A 14,871-nucleotide genomic window follows, 5' to 3' on the forward strand; every position below is an offset into this window, starting at 1 on the left:
ATCAAATTTCTAACTGGTTACTACTTAATAAATATGAACCACGCCCGACTCAGCCACTGGGTTGCTGATGATATTAACTACCCTCCTTTCCCCCGTTACGGTCCCCACCACCTCCTCACGATCGGCCGTTCTCGCTTCGAGGAATGATGCGAAGGCACTTTAGATGACGCTGAAATTAGCTATGTGCATAAGGATTTCCTTGGCATCGGGAAACCGTGCTGCGCGCGGATATCATTTCCGCACGGCCCGGAAGATCTAGACTGCATCCCCATGGGTTACTGCCGTCCCTTCCATCCCCAGTCATACAGATGTCCAGAACCATTGGACGGCTATACTGTACAGCTGGAGCCCTAGTGCTCATATTTTTCATATCCAGTGGGACGATCACTAGTTGTAAGCGATGTAACCATTTCTCAACTGATATGTTCCAAGCAGATTGGCCACATAGCGGCAACATAAATGCCAAAGTTGGCGAACCACACCTCACTTGGGAAGTGATAATAGACATCAAAATGGGATTTCCGACATGATGCTAATAGATCCCCCTCTCGGTGGCATGCATTAGCTGTTTACAGGATCTCACAAATTGCACGCCACCCTTTCAACACCGAGTACGCATTAGGAACGGGGCTTCTCAGCTAACGTCAATATCGCCACTGCCATGGAACAGACGTTAATCTGGTAGCAAGGACACCGGTTGAAGAGGTGGATCTGTAAGTTATGCTCGTTTAGATTAAACAAGCGGGGTTCGAAGGAGCAGACTACCATCTTGGCCCGGTGGACATTACTATATTGATTATTGACGTCACTCAAGTAAACAAGTATCAATGTCTGCGAAGGCGAAAGTGCTCTAGGTTGCCTATAGCATCGAGTTGCATCAACACTGCTCCTATCACACAAGGAATCGATAGATCTAAATGAAGCACATCCGCCCATTCTCAGAACACATACTTTATGCCTCGCATATATCACATCTCTCCGGCTTCACCTCACATTCCAAACCAAAGGATCAGGCGCCCCCTCTGCAGTGAATGTCTCAGCATGTATTATTCCACGTATTCCACGTAATCCAATGGTAAATTACGCCCCCCAATTCTGGCTCAGTGACCTTCAATATAAACAAGATCTGGAAACCCCACAGTAGGACAAACCTGGGTGGTCTAGCGGTTGACCTTTCGCGTCGGGCCTTACATGGCACTCTGTGGGAGGGTCCCGCGTTCGATCCGTATCGGGACCTTGTCTTAGACTCTGAAAAGTGTCGCCTCTTTTTTCTTTCTCCTTCTCGTTCGTTTACGTGTTGGTCTATGGGATCATGAGGCCTTCCAGAGGGACTCAGCTTGTTTATGTTGCTCTTCTGTTGTTGTAAGTGATCTCACAATTTGATGATTTTGATCTAAAATGATGCTACCAGCAAAATTCCGCATCAACACGCAGATCAATTCCTACCATGATTAAAGTTACTTGGGCTGACCCGGATGGTGTAAGAATTAGGTGCCAAAGTTCCTTCCCATGGAGTTTCCCGTCTACAAACACCAAGGAACTCTAAAGTTAAGGTTCGCGGTCTTCTGACCTCGTATATATCATCCTATCAGATCCCCAGGCGGTACCCAACTCTATCCGGACCATGGTCCAGACTAGCTCCATCCGTGTGGAAAACTCAACCGAAGGTATAATTTATAGTGGTTCGGAGCGTAAGCTGGTTACGTAGCTTCTCATAAATCGCCTCAACGTTAGCTACGGGGAGACATATCACATCAATAGGAAGATTGTATGTGATCGGATTAATTATTTTAGCTTACTGTGGCAGAACTAGTATGGTATCCGTACCCAGAAAGAGACATAATACAAAGAACGCCCACTTCCATTGATCCATTTGATGTCAGATACTTAGGATGGAGTAGGCTACAACGAAGAAAGACACTTCATAGTTGTGACTTGGATAGATCATGTCTCAGTGATGCTGTAAGCTTGCAAAGGACAATGTTGTAGATACGGGGCTCGCAGATAGTTTGTGGCTGACGGAGTCCATTGAATACTAATCAGAAATAGAAAGAAAAAGAAGTAAAGACAAGGAAAGGAAGGAAAACAAAAGAAAAGAAATATCAGGTGCCAGTGCAAGATTCAGAACGTCCATCCTGCTAGGAGCAATGGAATGATTCGAAACCTGGCTTTTTTGTGAATTATTGAGTGCCAAGATTCCCATTCATCACTTCGCTCCTTCATCGTCTTAGCAAGGGTTGGTTATGAATGATCTCCAACACAGCTGCCAGATCAAAAGGCGTAGGCATCCAATATGGCTCCCGTCTTAACCAAATCCTCATCCTCGACAACTAGCCAGCCTTTGCTCTTCATTTCATCCACCAGCTTCCTCTGCTTAGACGAGGCCGAAGAACGATTAATCGTCTTAAAGGAAAGCTCGACAATGTAATCAGTTCTCTCAGCCAAGGCATTCACCATGTGCCAAACCTCAAGGCCGATCGGCTTACCATCCCACGACCCGGAGTAGCGATCAACATGAATCGGGCCATGAATGACCGACCGCTGCAACGCGTAAGTACCCCAGTCATGAAGTTTCCAATGCTTGAACTTGTTAGGCGCTTTCGCGATCAGCAGCTGCCGCAAAGTATCTGCTTTAGGGAATTCCAGTTCGTTGGGTAGAAATCCATCTAGCTTCTTCTTGGTGGTCATTGAGAGCATCTTTTGTTCGTAACCCCATTCAACTTGTGCCTTGAACTCCCGACTGTCACCAGTGGGCTCATTGTTGAAACCCTGCAAGTTGGCATGGATGAGAATGCTATCAATATCGCTGTTCGTGATTGGGTAGTGATGTCTGTACGTAAATTCGACAGCACTATCGCCTTGAGCTTTGCGGGTGCTAACGCTCCAGCCGGCCCCGAACATTTCCTTGGTTGGGGTGTCGAGAAATTCTATGATCTCCATGGTGGGGCTCGGCTGCATGTTGAAGGTAGATTGGACGTCGGTTTTCAATTCAATGCTTGGGGTGAGGATCTCGGCTGGTTCGAGAACGAGTCTGATTTCGTAGTCAGGCGCCTTGTTTTGTGGCAGTATACCTGACGGGCGCAAGTGGCTCATTGTGACGGATACTCGGGGGTGACTTGGTTTTAGTGAAACGGTAGTTGCAAACGCGGTGCAGTAAACAAGGTGCACGAAACGGGGTGCAGGAAACGGGGTGCAGGAAACGGGGTGCAGGAAACGGGGTGCAGGAAACGGGGTGTAGAAAACGGGGTGTAGAAGTGGTGGTGATAGCAAAGCTGGATCAATGACAGTGTTTATATGTGGAATTGAAGCGTAGTGAATGACCAGTGTGAAGCATGGTATGAACTGTCAGTGGAAGCTGCACTTCCCGTTTTTCTGGGCATAAATGCTGTGCATGTTTGCATTCACTGTATACTCACTTTTTTCCTTCTAAAGTGGCCGCCATCGGGAACTGGGGCATGCCAAGGTCACCATGCAGTAGTAGCAGCGCATTACTTCACGGCTCCTCCCGAGCCACAGACGGCTGAGAGGATCTTTCCAGTTCCCACATCCCTCCCATGAGAAAGGTTTCCATTAATATAGAGGTTGGATAAAGCCTGCCGTGATAAGAGGTTTACCGGGCAAGAGTTGTGTTGGCCTCATATTTGTATGGATGAGGACCCAGTGAGAGTCTCATGAGATGGCATTCTCCATGATGGTCTCGAGGAGGTTGATTGGTTCCTCCAAGCCTTCAGACATTGAGTGAACAAATTCTATCAAATATTCGTCCTATAGTAACACCCGACACTTTTGAACGCAGTTTGTATCAGTGAGGCCAGGTATATGCCGGATATTTATCAGTACTGTCACAATACTAGCTTAGTGGGGCCGTTGCCAACCCTGGACTAGTGTTGTGAGCTTAAATTCACAGGGTGGGTCTCTGCCCCGCTCACCCCGCCGGATCCGAGGTGCAGCTCGCACGGTCGGCATCTCGCCCTCGGGTCGCGGTCGGTCTCGATGAATCTACACCACAGACCTTCTCTTCTGACAGGTTGGAATACGAGAATTAGAACATATACTACTCTACCGAGAGCTTGTCTTTACGCCATAATTAGGATGACCTCTCACATACCCCACTTGAAACAAAAGCTGAGTACAAATAGCGACACGGGGAAGGCGACGGCAGCAACGATCTGAACCTACATCATGGCAGTAGTACTACTACTAGTACTAACTGACGATTCGGGTGACTGAAATACAAATCAGAACATTTTGCCAGTACCAAACCATCATGCCTGTTCCCCACTACGGTGTCTGGGCTTGTCGCCCGTTTGACTACTACGCCGAGGGCCGTGGCCAGCCCACGCCACACATCTACCTTTACTTCAGAGATGACTCCTCTGGCAAGCGCACTGCTGCCATCAACGTTAAATCTAACGGCAAAGAATCTCGTCTGGTCTACTGGGTTGATAAAGACTTCACCCATCCGATGACCGACAAGCTCGACACCCTAGAGCTAGGATTCCACCTGATCCAAGATCCCAACAATACCCATAATAATGGTAATCAACATCGCCAGCATGACCACCGCCACTTCCGCTATGATCACTATACTCCACAACACGCCGATCTAGAGGGACTTGACTTCTACCGCACAAAAGGCCTCGTGAACATTCTTGCCGGCGAGATCCTGAAGCACGACATCGACGGGCCTGACAATGACATTCTGGATAAGCTGGAGCCCATCATCCAGGAGGCTATGAATGATAAAAAGGCCACTGCGTATATATTCGGCGCGTCGTTTGGATCTGGAATCCATAACATTCATATGAACCAGGGCAGTCTGCCCAAGTATGACAATGGGATTTACTCGGATGGTGGTTTGTTGTTCAAGTTCTCTGATGGGCACTGGGAGGCAGTATTCCTGGCGTTTGCTTCGCAGAGACTTCCTACGGGTGATGATGGGGAGGCGGAGAGAGGTAGTGAGAGCTTGTTGCAGATTATTCGGGAAGCAGTCGGGTCCTGAGGTCTGAGTGATGCTGATATAGTGTCTGGAATCATCTTGAAACAGACTGTTACGCAATACTATGGCTCAGGTGCAGTTCTATCAAGTACAGTTTCATTTGTCGTTTTGCAACCGCCTACACTCGGGCTTACTACTAGTGAACATGTCTGCTCAGTAACATCTCAGCTCATATGACCACAAGTGCATTTAGTGGCCTGGGCAGAGCTGTATGTTAGCGAACTTCGTAGGTATCACTATAAATGGTAAATGAAGTATTGTGTGGTTGACGGAGACTGCCGGGGTTATTGTCGATGGTGGCCAGGAGAGTAAACAAAAATATGTAACGTCACCGAAAAAGCTGACAAGTTTAGACCACGGGGTATTCAGCTTGCTGTTTGCGAAGATTGTGTTTGAGACGACTATCAGCGATCCGTAGATGCTTCCCTACATGGACAGAAATAGTAAGGTGGTTTTGTAAGCCTATTTACTGATATGAACAGGCGAACAAGAAAATCATCAAAAAGATTTATTTTGTTGAGTGCTGCTGGGAAATTAGGTTTTCCTGAGCAAGCGGGCCGAAAATCGGCAAAAAAGAAAGCCCAACGCGGGGCTCGAACCCGCAGCCTTGAGATTAAGAGTCTCACGCTCTACCGATTGAGCTAGCCGGGCTAGTTCGGTGAAAGGCGTTGTCCAGAAAGGCTACATATGCCTTACGGAGGGTACCTGGTAGGCGAAGAAGAGATTGACTTGGCTTTGGCACGTGGACCATTCACGCCCCTGAAAGCGATGGATACATGCTGCCTCAATATACATAAGGGTCACGAAAACAACGAAATCCTACTGATGTCAATTCCCTTCAGCTCTCGTTGTAAAGTGGGAGTGTGCGCATGGAGATGACTCTACCTGCATACGCCCATCGCAAACTGGACTGGCAAGCACATATCGTTCTCGCGTGAACTGGGAATATACCTTGATGTCGTTTTGAATCTGACGAGCATGTTCTTGGCATGATTTCAGCTGGATCGTGGCCCTCCATGTGCCATGATTTCCATCAAAAGCTGCCTGCATGTTTGATTCCACATTGTGCACACAGACCGCGAGTATGGCCGAATAGACGCCGAGAAATCCCTCCGCGCTCGATTAATGCACACATAATACCTTTTTATTCGATTGTTCGCGGCAACACCGGAAGGTGAGACATTAATAACGCGATATGTTGAGGTCATGAGGGTTACTACCCATCAACAAGAATGACTGAAAAGTTGTAGTCAGAATATACATGGCAAACATCGGATTACTCGATAATGGCGATGATACCGGACCGACCTGAAATGAGCGCTCGCTTAGACTGCAGCAATTATAAATTGAACTTCTAGTGCCCTCCATTCACTCTTTCAATGTAGCACAACCGGTTGACCCATTCCAAACTGCGCCCGCCATGGAACTCAATGTCGACGCCATAGAGCATGGCAACCCTCTTGGCTTAGGCACTTCGATCATCCTGCTTTTATTTGTCCTCATCCTTCTCCTTCAATGTAGGGATACACCCGTCTCGCTGAACGGACTGCCCCTGATCAATGGAAAGAGATGGTTCGAATTCGTCGACTTGTTCGCCAAGAAAAGGTTCATTACAAACGCACAGGATCTGCTTAAGGCTGGACTGAAAAAGGTAGGACATCCCCCATTTGCAGTGTTTAATGGTTATTTGACTGCCTCAAGGGAAGTGTATTCAATATCGTCACTGAAAATGGGGTCATGATGGTCCTGGACCCCAGATACGCTGATGAGATTCGCAACATAAAAGTACTGAGCCTCCGAAAGGCCCTAATAGAGGACACGCATGTCAATGTCCCCGGGTTTGAGCATCAGAGGCAAGGCGTGGAGGATGATGAGATCTTCCAGACTACTTTGAAGACAAAATTGACTCGGAACTTGGGTGAGTTCTTTTCCAACACCTGTACCGATCAGCGACACTGAATTTAACAGAGAATCTGAATCCGATCTTGTCTCAGGAGGCAACGATCGCACTGCAGGAACATTGGACTGATAACCCCGGTCATCCACTCTGACATCCGTTATCTGTATTTCAATCTGGAGCTGACCACTGCCAGAATGGCATGAGATTCCTTTAAATCAAACCATTCTCAAAATCGTCGTTCAACTCAGCTCCCGGGTCTTTCTGGGCGATAAGATCTGCCGCAACCCCAAATGGCTACGAATTTCCGTCGACTACTCCGTCGATTTATTCCTAGCGACCTTTGGGTTGCGCATCTTCCCTCGATTTCTGCGCCCCTTCGTGTCCAAGTTCCTGCCATCTTGTCGAAGGCTTCGTGCCGACATACGAGAAGCTCAAAGCATCATGGAGCCGGTCATAGAGGAACGTCGAAAGGCCAAGGCTATCGCTAGGCAGGAAGGGCGAGATCCAGAACACCATGAAGATTCAATAGAGTGGTTCGAGGACGTTGCGAAGGGAAGAAAGTATAATCCTGTCTCTACGCAGTTGTTGCTGTCCACTGCGGCTGTGCATACCAGCTCCGATATGCTCACTCAGGTAATGTACGATTTAGACGGGCAGGAAGAGCTAATTGAATCACTGCGAGAGGAGGTCAAATCAGTTTTCATGAAAGATTGGGAAAGGTCCTCATTGGAGAAGCTGAGGTTAATGGATAGTGTGCTGAAAGAGAGCCAGCGCTTGAAGCCAATCAGTAGCGGTATGGAATCTCCTTGCCTTTCTTTTCTCACCCCTGCACCGCAAAAGCGTTCCTTGTCCGATCTTTCCCGCCTTGATCTGTTCTTGGTGGTTTCATTAAGAAGTGTCCCTAAGCTAACATATCCACTACCAAGTCTCCATGCGCCGCATGGCGGAAGCTCCTGTCACCTTGTCTGACGGCACCATCATCCCGAAAGACTGCAAGATCATTGTCCCTTGTATCCGACAAAGGGACGAGAAGTACTATCCTAACCCTGAGACTTTTATCCCCGATCGCTTTCTCAAGCTCAGAAGCGAGCCTGGCCACGAGCACACCGCATCCTTTGCCAACCCGTCTCCGAATCATTTGGGCTTCGGACTGGGTCGACACGCATGTCCGGGAAGATTCTTTGCGGCGAACGAAATCAAATTAGCGTTGTGCCATATCCTGATGAAGTATGACTTTAAAGTTGTTGGGAAAAAGCCCGAGAAGATAGTATTTGGGACAATGTTGGCGGCGAATCCAAATGGGATGATTGCGATCAGGAGGCAGAGCGAGGAGCAGATTCGTCTGTAATTGGAGCGAGCTCTGGCACCTGAACACTTATGTTGGTTTTCTGCGTACGCGATACTTCTAAATATATACTCCTGCTCAAATTTGTTCTCATCTGCCCTGTTAGCCTCGTCTTCCTACCCCTAAGAAACCCCGTGCTCCGATGACCACTCTAATGACCAATCACCGGGGATGGACTTCACGCATGGTAGCAGATACTGCATGCTGCAACCTCTCATGGACCAATATGTCGTGCGCGACAGGACCATCACTATTTTTCGATTTTCTTCTGTCGGTAGAATTAAATATTCACCGAGGCCATGTCACAAGAAGGGTAGGAAGACTCGCTCGTCAACCACCCCCACTTTATTAGGCATTCAGTAAGAGCTTCGAGGGGCGTCCAGACTCAATGGAAACAGCGTTAGCAGTCACGAAATTATCAGCAGCGGGCACGTCACTGCTGCCTCCAACTCATAAGTGGGCCTTGAGTGCAGAAGAAAGAGTATCGTTGTGTTTTACGGTGGATGTTTGGGAGGCGGATGCTAATAAGTCTGCGAATCGCTAGCGGGGTTTTGGGAATAACGCCATCATGCCTGCAGCTGAACTCATCCACTAGCAGCTAGCCACCTTGGCGGCTCGAGAGAATTTCGGACGGAAGCCGCAGGGATTCTACGAGACCACTGACATATAAGTTGTTTCGTCTCGGGCGGAAGTTGATGGGTTGGATGATTTGGATTTTCCGTCGAAATGGGCCGCGACACGATTTCCCAAGTGACAGTCGAGACGGATGCGTCTCGCTCTCGCGATGAAAGTCCCAAGGGTGGCGAGAGACTCTCAGTCAACGAAAACCATGTACTTCAAGAACGCAAGATTGGTGTGCTGGGAGCCATCTCTTTGGTAGTGAACAAGATAGTTGGCGCTGGGTAGGTCCATGGTCCCGTCCAGTCACTCCGCCATTCCAATCTAGATATTGTCAGTTGCTAACGGCGAGTAGAATCTTCTCTACACCCTCAACTATCTTCAAGCTCTCTGGCAGTGTGGGCTTGTCGCTGATACTCTGGGTGGTGGCCGGTATCATCTCCGCCTGTGGTGCCCTGGTGATGCTGGAATTCGGCAGCGGGATGCCTCGATCGGGAGGCATCAAAGTGTATTTGGAGCGATGCTTCTCTCCGAAGCAGATGCAGACTTGCATCTATCTTTTCTTCTGTTTGTTCTTACAGGTCTCTGCGAGCAATGCGATTACTGCCTCGGAGTATCTCCTATCAGCTGCTGGGGTAGACTCCACGACCTGGAAGGAACGAGGGCTAGCAATAGCGGCCGTGTCATTTGCTGTCGGCGTCCACACCTGTGCTCCCAGGCTCGGGCGCGCAATGCAGGATCTACTGAGCATGGTCAAGCTCTTCACATTACTGTTCATCGTGTGTACTGGATTCGCAGCTTTGGCTGGCCATCGGCGCATCCCTAACCCTCACAACTTTGACCTGAAGACATCCTTTGAAGGCACTTCGAAGAATGGATATGACATCGGTACGGCTCTGCTGGACGCGATATTCTCGTACCAAGGGTACGATAACGTGAATGCGGTCCTTTCCGAAGTAAAGAACCCGGAACGCACCCTCCGCGTCGCACTCCCATCCGCCATGGGGATCATCACGGTGTTGTACGTTCTCGCCAATGTCGCCTATGTAAGTCTTGCCCCCAGCTGAGGTATACTAAGAATATGGTGACTTATTTCTCTTTTTCATTCCAATAGTTCGCTGGTGTGTCCAAAGAAGAATTCCGATCAGCCAACGTCACTATTGCTGCCAGCCTATTCCGCAATGTGTTCGGCGAGACAGCCGCAACGCGAGCCCTACCCGCTCTTGTAGCTTTGTCCGCTATCGGCCACTTGTTGGGAGTCGCGTTTGTCGTCCGTAAGTGACTCTTCCGTTATCCCTATATACCTGTTGGGCTAAAGGTTGTTTATCCAGCGCGCTTGCTGCAAGAGTTAGCCAAAGACGGCATCACCCCATTTCCAGACATCATGATGCAGAACCGGCCATTCAAGACCCCGATCGCAGCACTTTTCGTGCATCTCTGCGTCACGATTCTATTTATCTGTGCTCCACCAGCAGGGGATGCTTTTTCATTCGTCGTTGGTCTTTCCTCGTATCCCATGTGCGCCCTGTTGACTGCCATTACGGTGGGTTTGGTAAAGATGCGATTCACCCCATCCGAGGGGTGGTCGTCGTCCTACACTGCGCCATGGCCGGTCATTGTGTTCTACTTAGCCGCCAATGTTGTAAGTGTACTTCGCTATCCTAGCTTTCATACGTTAATGCACTAACAGAGACGGGTTTGCAGTTCCTCTTGGTCATGCCGTTTGTTCCGCCCAATTCGAGCACATCGAGTATTCCTTACTGGCTTAGTCCGGTGGTAGCCCTGGGCATTCTTGGGCTGGGTGTGATATATTACCTGCTACGATTCGTTCTGTCGCCGTGGGTGTTTGGCTACAGTCTGCGTCCGGTGACCAAGGATTTAACTGACGGCTCGCGGGTCGTGCGCTATCGCATTCAAAGGGATAGTTGTCGCGAAGGGACTGTGGAAATATCTTACTAATCATGCTTTGAAGGAGGTGTTATTGGCATAGAACGGTTCAGATTAATCCCACGACATTGTCTCTAATATGATGGAGACTTTATATATAAACACTTGATATGTTGTAAGTTGAAAGCGCAGTTTCATTTGTGGTGCTGAAATAAGCATTATCATCGGGATCTAGCCTATGCTACCACCACCGCAACAACGGGGGGAAGAAAGAAAAAGAAAAAGAAAAAAGAAAAAAGTATTAGGAAAGAATGATCAAATAAGCAAATAAAGTATGGGAAAAGATGAAAAAAGATGGGAAATAAAAGAAGGATAAGGTAAAGAAATATTGTACCTTCAGGAGGCATTCAATTACATTTACACGACGAAAGATAAGTTGGGATTCTAGGCTTGGCATGGGGTTTCTGGAAATGAGGCAAGGTGATATCCCTTGTACGATATCCGGAAAAGGTTATACCTGAAATGTCACACTTTGACAACTACCCAGAAGGTATATAGCAAAGTAATCTGGTCGCTATCTGGATACCCTTCTTTGATATGATGTGGGATGTGCCAAAGGCGAGCGAAAAGCGACCTTTCCAAGAAAGTGCTAAACTACTTTTGCAGTATCATCATCAGACATCAACCTGTCCACCAGACGACGAAAGCTTTGTGTCGTATCCAACGTATCCTTGCTGTCTTCAGGCCACGCAGCAGATGGGTGCTTTACGAGCGCCTTGGCGACACACCAGAATTCGGCGGCATGGATAATGAATCCGGCTCGCTTGGCAGTACCTGGTTCAATCCCTTGGTACAATGAGTCCCAGTGGATCTTCCACCGATCCAATGCACGTTCCACCGGTTCAAAGACTCGGATGTCATTCATGAATGTGTGCAGCGCTAACAGGTCAAATAGTACACATTGTATCGCTAGAATAATGTAAGTAAGGATTTATAGATGTCTAGAAGTGGAGGTGGGGGGATTTTCCCTGCAGCCTACCGGAAAGAACAAGAAATGATCCGAATATAGTATTTGGAAAATATTCCCCGTGTTGAGGAGGTTCGCCTTCGGGCCTCATGAAGTCGTGGAGAACGGCCCGCAATCGTAATGGTACGTGGGGCTTCTGATCTTTCAATGATAGTTCCTCCCATTCAGTGGCGTTGTGAGCATGGAATAGGTCATCCCGTTGTGGTATTTCAAAAGCTATCTCATCGAGTCTCAGAAGGGTAGGATAGCGAAAGAAGATAACACAATAACAGTCCAGCAGGTAGATGCCCGCCATGACTCTGATACATAATGTAAGTCTAGGTGAACTAGGGAATTCGGGGTTTGATCTTTCGCCCACCTGACAAGACTCTCACGGAGAAGATATGTGTCCCAGTCTGAAACTCCAGGAATACAGTCATTCGTAATCTTATTCAACTCGAGCATACGAATGGCAGTAAAGATAGTTGGCATGCGTTGCAAGCGAATGCGTCGTATGCTATCAGGACTTTCCTTATAGGACTGCAGAATAACAACAAGCATTGCAGCTTGAAGGGTTTCCAGGGTGTCACCAAACTCAAGGGATTCACGATTTCCATCTAACAGCTTCTTAAAAGATGGTCCTTCAAATACTAAGTGTTCAGTGATATTTGAGTATGTTGCCAAATCATCTGAGCGGTAAGGTTTATTGTAAACTGCACCTAGTAGCACAATTGTGAGAACAAGAAGATTTGAGGCTTTGTTCAAGCTGAATGCGGCCGGAGTAATGTAGTGAGTGTGAAATGGATTGTCGAAGAATGCTCTAATAAATTTGGCGATGTTAAAAGGGGTGAATAGTTGCCTGGCCTTATCAATGCCCAGGGATTCCTGACCCAGTGCATCTTGTTGTTTAGAGCAAGCGATTATTCCTAGGAGCTCGGCGGAAATGATCTCAAGATCTGCATGATCAAACAAGTATGTCGCACTGGTTTGCGAGTCGCATGGTGGGTCCAGATTAGCAGTATATATGAAAGAGTGAAACATCCTTTCCCAAGGATCTATGAGGAAGCATGAATTTCCTGGCTGATGGTCCACAGCACAACAACCGACTTGCGGATCCGCACCCGTACATTGAGACAGCAGGCGGAGACTCTCGTATTTCGATTCACTCTCTACATTTGTATAATGTAGAAGAAACGGTATTGACAACTTTGCGGGGCGATGGCATGGCTCCCCTTCCGTTGACGGATTGATATCTTCCGGTAATTGACGAGTTATGGCTTGGCTAGCCTCGGGGAATCTGGGTGACTGCTCGTGCGTGCGGCTGAACGAGCAATTCAGACCCTTTTGTAAGCAGGATTCGCAAGGAACCTCTCCGTCACAGAATACTCGCGCTGTAGCGCAGGCGTTACAGGACTTTCGCTTTCTCCCTGGCTTTCCTTGAGTGGGAGGTTGGTAATCTCCCTTGGGCCCGCATCGTTGAAGATGGCGACGTAGAACGTCTCTGGTGGTCAGAAGTAAGTCAAAGCTAGTAATCCACTGATACTCTAAAATCAAAAATTACCTTCTGATATAGGCACCACCACAAACTGGGCAGATTTGCTTTTCTGATGGTCCGTCTGGTTGTGATTAGATACCGGGATGGATGCAGGGCCGGCGTCGCTTACGACTCGCTTCATGTCGACGCAGGTGGCTTTTGGTGGAGAAGACTTTCTGGCATACAGTACACCTCACAAAACCCCTTTCATGAGTACTTCGCGTACTCGACGAATTTCTGTGTGGCACTGGTGGATTCTTTGACGGCATAATACAATAAGTGCATGAAGCGGCGAAGTGAATTTTTGCGGAGGTTCGGCGGGAAGGATTGCAGCTAGAGTGGGGGTGGTGGCGAAAGGCCAGGTGAGAACACTCATTCAATCAAACCTGAATATGCTCCGACCATGCTGTTATCTGATTCAACTTCACAGCTGTTGAGATTGGGAAACCCCTCGCGCGTATCTAAGGAGCTTTCGTGCGTTATGAGCGCAAAAATAGTGGGGATACAATGACTGTACTCATTCCGCTGTGCCGAGTAGTCGGGAAATCCCACATGCTAGTCGGGAAATGATCCACATCAGTGTATAAGCCCTCAGGGGGCTCAGGGACCAGGAGAAATATGTTCGAGACCCCGTCAGTAGCAACTATCGAAGACATCATGAACTATATATCGAGATTTGGCTCATCATTAAATATCAGCAATGGTCCGTTGTTCCTCGCAATTTGGGAGACTTACTGACTCAACAGGGGCTTTATCCCAATGCCTCCGATCGCGTTTGCGCCCGACTTTTGTGACGCCTTCTGGATTTTGCTTTTACTCTCGCCGTGACTTCTCTTCGAGAAATATTAAGGTGGCTGCCGATTCACAGCAAGATCAGGGGAGCGATCCATCAACTTCTACGGCTCTTACAGCCGAGAAACGACCTATGAACATGGCCGAGCACGTCCTGTAAGCAGTCCGACTTGCTCGTCACCCCAAAAAACACTGCTCTGACTTTCCAAAGTACTACATTCGATCAAATAGTCAACTGGGCCCGTCAAGGGTCTCTGTGGCCTCTGAGCTTTGGTCTAGCGTGTTGTGCGATCGAAATGATGCACGTTTCAATGCCCCGATACGACCAAGATCGCCTCGGTATCATCTTTCGAGCCTCTCCTCGACAGTCCGATGTGATGATTGTGGCGGGGACTGTGACAAACAAGATGGCCCCGGCTCTGAGGCAGTGCTATGATCAGATGCCTGACCCAAGATGGGTCATTAGCATGGGTAGCTGTGCTAATGGCGGGGGGTATTACCATTATAGCTATAGTATTGTTCGGGGAGTGGATCGCATTGTTCCCGTGGACGTTTATATCCCTGGCTGCCCTCCCACAGCGGAGGCAACTCTCTATGGGGTATTCCAACTACAGAAGAAGATAAAAAGGACTCGGGTTACGCGGATGTGGTATCGACGGTGATTGCTGCGGCTAGGTAAATTGTTATCCTATGCCTATCTTAGCCGGCACTTTCGTGTGTATTTGCGCGTTTCGAACTGCATGTTGGATATGTCAGAGGAGTTCGGTCTGGAATCTAACATTAGTATCTT

General features: G+C 48.3%; 6 protein-coding genes and 1 non-coding gene across 7 annotated transcripts; 3 read left to right on the plus strand and 4 right to left on the minus strand.

Annotated features, from left to right (window-relative positions):
- Positions 1 to 2,271: 2,271 nt before the first annotated feature.
- AtWU_07063 (fibronectin type III domain protein) lies at positions 2,272 to 3,093 on the minus strand (the record flags this gene model as incomplete). Its single annotated transcript, XM_035502172.1, has 1 exon — positions 2,272 to 3,093. One exon carries the CDS (start codon positions 3,091 to 3,093, stop codon positions 2,272 to 2,274), a length of 822 nt encoding a protein of 273 aa, XP_035358065.1.
- A 1,174-nt stretch (positions 3,094 to 4,267) lies between these two features.
- AtWU_07064 (YukJ family protein) lies at positions 4,268 to 5,002 on the plus strand (the record flags this gene model as incomplete). The annotated part of the gene is made up of 1 exon (XM_035502173.1): positions 4,268 to 5,002. The coding sequence occupies one exon, from the start codon at positions 4,268 to 4,270 to the stop codon at positions 5,000 to 5,002; it is 735 nt and encodes a 244-aa protein (XP_035358066.1).
- Positions 5,003 to 5,577: 575 nt separating this feature from the next.
- On the minus strand, positions 5,578 to 5,650 carry AtWU_t190. Its single transcript has one exon. It is a non-coding gene; the product is annotated as a tRNA-Lys (tRNA).
- A 769-nt stretch (positions 5,651 to 6,419) lies between these two features.
- On the plus strand, positions 6,420 to 8,247 carry AtWU_07065 (cytochrome P450; the record flags this gene model as incomplete). Its single annotated transcript, XM_035502174.1, has 5 exons — positions 6,420 to 6,650; positions 6,701 to 6,917; positions 6,968 to 7,036; positions 7,093 to 7,692; positions 7,826 to 8,247. The coding sequence occupies 5 exons, from the start codon at positions 6,420 to 6,422 to the stop codon at positions 8,245 to 8,247; spliced, it is 1,539 nt and encodes a 512-aa protein (XP_035358067.1).
- A 723-nt stretch (positions 8,248 to 8,970) lies between these two features.
- Positions 8,971 to 10,821, plus strand: AtWU_07066 (methionine permease; the record flags this gene model as incomplete). Its single annotated transcript, XM_035502175.1, has 5 exons — positions 8,971 to 9,146; positions 9,218 to 9,908; positions 9,977 to 10,136; positions 10,194 to 10,504; positions 10,567 to 10,821. 5 exons carry the CDS (start codon positions 8,971 to 8,973, stop codon positions 10,819 to 10,821), a joined length of 1,593 nt encoding a protein of 530 aa, XP_035358068.1.
- A 577-nt stretch (positions 10,822 to 11,398) lies between these two features.
- Positions 11,399 to 12,796, minus strand: AtWU_07067 (2OG-Fe(II) oxygenase family protein; the record flags this gene model as incomplete). Its single annotated transcript, XM_035502176.1, has 3 exons — positions 11,399 to 11,718; positions 11,789 to 12,075; positions 12,135 to 12,796. The coding sequence occupies 3 exons, from the start codon at positions 12,794 to 12,796 to the stop codon at positions 11,399 to 11,401; spliced, it is 1,269 nt and encodes a 422-aa protein (XP_035358069.1).
- A 293-nt stretch (positions 12,797 to 13,089) lies between these two features.
- On the minus strand, positions 13,090 to 13,431 carry AtWU_07068 (uncharacterized protein; the record flags this gene model as incomplete). Its single annotated transcript, XM_035502177.1, has 3 exons — positions 13,090 to 13,256; positions 13,317 to 13,371; positions 13,420 to 13,431. The coding sequence occupies 3 exons, from the start codon at positions 13,429 to 13,431 to the stop codon at positions 13,090 to 13,092; spliced, it is 234 nt and encodes a 77-aa protein (XP_035358070.1).
- Between the last annotated feature and the right edge of the window lie 1,440 nt (positions 13,432 to 14,871).

Source organism: Aspergillus tubingensis, assembly GCF_013340325.1.
Source record: "Aspergillus tubingensis WU-2223L DNA, scaffold_8, whole genome shotgun sequence".
Taxonomy (NCBI): domain Eukaryota; kingdom Fungi; phylum Ascomycota; class Eurotiomycetes; order Eurotiales; family Aspergillaceae; genus Aspergillus; species Aspergillus tubingensis.